Below are 6,349 nucleotides of genomic sequence, written 5' to 3'. Positions count from 1 at the left end.
AGGGGGAAGAATGTCCCTTACATTAGTAGTAGTGGGAAGAAGGCCCTTACATTGGTGATCAGAGGGAAGAAGGCCCTTACATTGGTGGCCAGTGGGAAGAAGGCCCTTACATTGGTGGTCAGTGGGAATAAGGCTCCTACATTGGTGGTCAGTGGGAATAAGGCTCCTACATTGGTGGTCAGTGGGAAGAAGGACCTTACATTGGTGGTCAGTGGGAAGAAGGCCCTTACATTGGTGGTCAGTGGGAAGAAGGCCCTTACATTGGTGGTTAGTGGGACCACCAATGTAAGCTCTGCCTCTGTATGCTCTTGTCTGCTTTGAAACAAAGCTTACACAGATTTAAGACCCCCTTCCCACCTGACAACTGATAAACGGCCGCTCAGGTACCCACCACTATATCATGTGAAGAAGGAGAGAATGTGATATGCACCCTCATTCATGGAAATGTAGTTCTTGGCTGGGGGGGGGGGGGGGTGGGCTCAAACAGGAGCACAGGGAAGGTAAGTATCAGCAGCAAATAGGATGGGTTATCCAGCAAACTTGAACAGCTTGTACAGCTTTGCTTGAAAAAAGTTATCTCACCAAAAATAATTAAATATTTGCTTTGGGTTGGCTGGCCCTCTAGGACGAGTATCTAATGAATGGATATTATTACATAGACCCACATCAGAAATGTCTATAATTTGTTGGCAAGCGTTCGCATCCCTTTCAGGAACACTGTGTAATCTGCTATCAGATACAGGCAGGATAAAATTGTGTCTGTCTTGGAGCTGCTCATAGCATCTAGTTGTTCTATAAGTTCCCAGAACTGCCTCTCCCCTCCACCGACCACCATAGCAAAACACAGAATTTCTATTTGCGAACGCACTAATTCTACAGCAAGCTGGAAATCAAACACTGGACAGCTCGCTTTATTAGAAGAGGAAACTTTTATTAGCAGGATGATTGAGCCCAGGCACTTGTGGAGGTAGTCACTTCGGAGTTTGGAGAGAGAGATTTTTAATTTTCCAAAGTTAAAGACAGGAGGAGCCCTGACAACGACTGACGGTTTAGTCCGTGTAAATGCAGACTAAAAATAGGAACACGTTGCCTGCATGGAATACAAACTGTTCCCTCTCCCAGCTCTAATTCACTTCAAAGGGAAAAAGTTGAGGAGGTGACAAAATAAAAAATAAAAAAAAATAAAAAGATGGAATTAAAATAATTCAGTCCACTAAGGACCATTTCATCATGAGGAGTGTGAATTTCTATTACCTCTTGCTGTATCTGACTTACCTGAACCCTGTCTGCTCCACCAATGCCTGCGAGATCTGTGACTGCAGTGGGAACACTCTGAAGTGCCCAGCACAGGCACCAGCACACCGGTCCCCTGATATCAAACTGTAAGTAGTTATTTTCCAATGCTCTGCCTTGCACTAATGTGTTTGCTTTGCCTATTCAAATAAAACGTATTTCACTTTACCCATCTGTTCTGTGATCCGGGGTACGTCTCTTCAGGATTGGTGTCCATGTTCTGTATTTCAAACATAACATAGGCAAGGGAAAAAATTGTATTTTATTTTTTTTTTTTATATGTATTTATATATTTAAATGATAGTATTATTACTTATTAACTTATATGCACTTACTAGATATGAATTACATTATGTTATTACTTATTAACTTATAAAGCACCAATATGTCAATCATTTGTAAAACGTAAATGATGTATTTATTAACTTACTGTATAAACGTGTTCTGGCGGGATAATTCTTTTTTTAGCCTATAATGCACCAATGCGTTCTGATGGGATGAATTTATTAACTTATAAAGTATCAATTGTCCAGCCAGGATACATTTATTAGCTTATAATGCACCAATGGGTTCTGATGGCATGCATTCATTAACCACTTTATCCCCGGAAGATTTTTCACCCCTTCCTGACCAGAGCACTTTATACAATTTGGCACTGCTTCACTTTAACTGATAATTGCGCGGTCGTGCGACGTTGTACCCAAACATACTGTATTTATTGGCGTATAACACTCACTTTTTTTACCCTGAAAATAGAGGGTGAACTGTGCCTGCGTGTTATACGCAGGGGGCTGTGGAAAGTGTTTTCCCTGAAATTTCCCGCTTAAAGTTAGGGTGCGGGTTATACGCCTGTGCGTGTTATACGCCGATAAATACGATAATTTTCATCCTTTTTTTTTCCACAAATAGAGCTTTCTTTTGGTGGTATTTGAGGACCATTGACACTTATACAGCGATTATTATACCATCCAAATGTCTGTGTAAGCTCTGGGTTTGCTCTGGAACTAAGAGTTAAGGATGCCCCATATGTTGGTGGTCAGTGGGAAGAATGCTCTTTACATTGGTGGACAGTGAGAAAACCCCCCTTGGATTGGTGGATAGTGAAAAAATACCTCCTAAATGTGGTCGGTGGAATAAATGTCCCTTATATTGGTGATTGGTGGGAAGAATGTCCCTTACATTGGTGATTGGTGGAAAGACAGTCCGTTTCATTGGTCATCGACAGGAAGAATGTTCATTACATTGCTGGTCAGTGGGAAGAATGTTCATTACATTGGTGGTCAGTGGGAAGAATGTTCTTTACATTGGTGATCAGTGGGAAGAATGTTCTTTACATTGGTGATCAGTGGGAAGAATGTCCCTTACATTGGTGATCAGTGGGAAGAATGCCCCTTACAAGCCAAGAATGCCCCTTACGTTGGTAAAAGTTATAGCGTCTACAAACTGTGGGAAAGATTTATTGCATTTTTATGTCATTTTTTATTATTTATTTATTTTTTACTAGTAATGGCTGTGATCTGCGATTTTTAGCTTTACTGTGACATTGCGACTGACAGATCGGACACTTTTGACACATTTTTGGGACCATTGATACAGCAATTAGTGCTATAAATATGCACTGATTACTGTGTAAATGTCACTGGCAGGGAAGGGGTTAACACTAGGGGGGCGATCAAGGGGTTAAACGTGTGTTCCCTAGGTGTGTTCTAACTGTATGGGGATAGGACTGACTAGGGGAACAAACGACATGTCTCCTCTCCCCTGACAGAACAGGGATTTGTGTGTTTCTCATATATGCGATTGCACGCGGCTTTTGCGATTGCCTGCCAAGCGCATCAGGTCCCCTACCATGCAGCAGGTGCATGTGCGCACCTCAAGTGGAAAATGCATGCTTTCTGGCGGCTCTTAACCCCCTAAGACCCGGACCATTATTCAGGTAAAGGACCTTGCCCCTTTTTTGCGATTCGGCACTGCGTCGCTTTAACTGACAATTGCGCGGTCGTGCGACGTGGCTCCCAAATAAAATTGGCGTCCTTTTTTCCCCACAAATAGAGCTTACTTTTGGTGGTATTTGATCACCTCTGCGTTTTTTTATTTTTTGCGCTATAAACAAGAATAGAGCGCCAATTTTGAAAAAAAATCAATATTTTTTACTTTTTGCTATAATAAATATCCCCAAAAAATATATAAAACATTATTTTTTTCCTCAGTTTAGGCCGATACGTATTCTTCTACCTATTTTTGGTAAAAAAAAATCGCAATAAGCGTTGATTGATTGCCATTCTGCTGACATATATCCGCGTTAGGCAGTCTACAAGTGGTTAAAGGGAACCCCGTACTCGTACAGGGTTTCGCCCAGGAGAGCCATTGTGCCGCAGTATATCTGCGCGAGTTGGTCGGAACCGGTTAATGTTTAAAGCACAAACATGTTCTGATAGGACACATTTATTAACTTATGAAGCACCAAAGTGTTCTGATGGGCTGCACATTGACTGTTTTTACAGTATGTATGTCAGTGAATACTGTAACTAAGTTGACAGTTGACAGTAAAGCCTCGTGCACACGACCGGTTTTCTCGGCAAGAAAGCTGCTGGGAGAGCTTTTTGCTGTGAAAACCGTGCGTGTGTATGCTTTATTGTCGAGAAAACTTCCGGGAATCTTGACGAGAAAAATAGAGAACCTGCTCTCTATTTTCTTGTCGGGATTCTCGGCAGAGAAAACTGTTCGTCAGTATGCTTACCTGTCCCCAGGTAAACCCGCACATGCTCAATGAGACTTTGACACATGCGCAGTAGCATACAAGGGTAGTGTAGGGTGTCGCAAGATGGCGGCGACGGCATCGAATGTGACAAGCGCCGGCTCGTTGTAGTCAATGACGTCACTGCGTTCTTGCCATTCAAAAGACCAGCGGTTCTTTTGAATGGCGGTCTGTATGCACGACAAGCTTGCCAGGAATCTCGTCAGGAAAACTGACGTTTTTTTCCTAACGGGATTCCCGGCCGTGTGTACAGGGCTTTATAGTTCAAAAGAGTATCAGTTGTAGTAGAGGTGATTACATTCGCAAAGGCTTATAATTGTAATATTAACCACTTAACCCCCGGACCATATTGCTGGTCAAACACCAGAGCATTTTTTTGCGATTCTGCACTGCGTCACTTTAACTGACAATTGCGCGGTCGTGCGACGTAGCTCCCAAACAAAATTGGCGTCCTTTTTTCCCCACAAATAGAGCTTTCTTTTGGTGGTATTTGAGCACCTCTGCGTTTTTTAGTTTTGGCGCTATAAACAAAAATAGAGAAACAATTTTGAAAAAAATTCAATATTTTTTACTTTTTGCTATAATAAATATCCCCCAAAATTTAGGGCTGTTACTGATCAAAAAATTTCTGTTCGATTAATCGTTTTTTTTTAATCGATTAATCGACTAATTTCGATTAATTATAATGCACATACAGATCCAACTACTTTTAGCTGATCTCCTTGCAGGCTGATTCCCAGTGCAGCCACCAACCACTGGAAAAATGGATAGCAGGATTAGTGTTGCTCACGAATATTCGACTCGAATATAGCATATTCGAGAAATCGCGCTATATTTCGAATTTCGCGGTGAATATTCGCAATTCCGAATATTCGATTTTTTACAATTTTTTTTTTAAAACAGATCACATCCTAGATATCTCCATCGACGTCTAAAAGCATTGCTGGTATGATTAGAGACCCTGGGCCGAGTAGCTGAAGCGTTCATTGAATTTTCCCGAAAAATCGCAATGCGATTATTCGGCAAACGCAATATCGCACGATTATTTTCTTCGCCCCTATCTTCCGCATCAGAGCGATTTTTACAGTTTCATTTTTAAAACAGATCACATCCTAGTGATCTCCATAGACGTCTAAAAGCATTGCTGGTATGATTAGAGACCTTGGGCCGAGTAGCTGAAGCGATCATTTTATATTGCCGAATATTCGCAATGCGAATATTCGGCAATAGGAATATTGCGCGATTATTTTCTCCGCCCTTTTGCATCAGAGCCAATCAGAGTTCTCCTTCCACACTCGTCAGAGGTTAGCAACCAATAGGAACCTGCCTGCATGGACATTATATAAGCTCACTCCCAGCACCATTTCATTGCAGATTCAGAAGCTGGCTAGAGAGTGTGGAGGCTGTTTCTGTGTTCCTGTGTCTTTGTTCCTGATTGATTTTTTATCATCACCAGCATAGTGCTGCATTGCTATTTAGTGATTCCAGTGCATCTTTTCCAGTATATCAACTGCTTTTTTCAAAGCAATAGACCCAAGAGCTTTTTTCAAAGCTACGTTTTGTGCTGTTTTGTGCTGTTTTGTTCATTTGTGTTACTGTTTGATCCTGCATCTTCGCTGTTCAGTGATATTTGCTAGAGATTTCAGTGCACATTTTGCTGAGCTTTCTAAAAGAGCTTTTCTAAAAGCTAAGTTTTGTTCATCTTGTGTTACTGTTTGATCTTGCAGCTTCGCTGTTCAGTGATATTTGCTAGTCATTTCAGTGCACATTTTGCTTAGTTTTTCCTAAAGAGCTTTTCTAAAAGCTAAGTTTTGTGTTCAGTTTAGTTAAATTTTGTGTAGTAAGTGTACACACTGTTAGTGTACATTTATTTCATCTAGCTTAGCTTAGTGTGTGTTTAGTGTCTGTGTTTTGTGTTTAAAAAAAAAAAAAAAAAAAAAAGTTAGTGTTTGTTTAGTGCTTTTTTTTTTTCTTTAATTTTGTAGTCCTTGTCTTTGGTGTACTACTTTTCTTATAGTTTAGTAGCTGTCTGTGTACGTCTTTGTCTGCGTGCCTGTCTTGTAAAAAAAACACAAAAACACATTTTGTTCACATTTCCCCCCCCCCAATAAAGTTTACCCCCCCACACACATATCAGCAATAATGAGCGGCATCCGTGGCCGTGGTAGCAGGGGTAGGGGAGTTACTCCCAGTGCTGGGTCGCTGCCAGCACGGGGTACCTCTCGTGCCCCTACTAGTGGTAGAGGATCGGGTGCAAGGGGAGTACGCCTGATCCGGGAGTTCTTCCCATCGGGCAGC

The 6,349-nt window shown here is 41.5% G+C and overlaps 1 protein-coding gene across 2 annotated transcripts in view; it reads left to right on the top strand.

Annotated features, from left to right (window-relative positions):
- The first annotated feature begins 670 nt into the window (after positions 1 to 670).
- Positions 671 to 6,349, top strand: part of LHCGR (luteinizing hormone/choriogonadotropin receptor) — a 230,749-nt gene continuing 225,070 nt past the window's right edge. Inside the window, exon 1 of one of the 2 annotated variants that reach the window (XM_040351597.1) lies at positions 671 to 1,382. In XM_040351597.1, coding sequence (XP_040207531.1) covers positions 1,231 to 1,382 — 152 coding nt within the window. In that variant the 5' untranslated portion in view covers positions 671 to 1,230. The remainder of the gene's footprint in view (positions 1,383 to 6,349) is intronic. The other variant, XM_040351598.1, reaches the window with a different exon arrangement.

Source organism: Rana temporaria, chromosome 4 (assembly GCF_905171775.1).
Source record: "Rana temporaria chromosome 4, aRanTem1.1, whole genome shotgun sequence".
NCBI lineage: Eukaryota > Metazoa > Chordata > Amphibia > Anura > Ranidae > Rana > Rana temporaria.
This window is presented reverse-complemented; position numbering and strand designations above follow the sequence as displayed.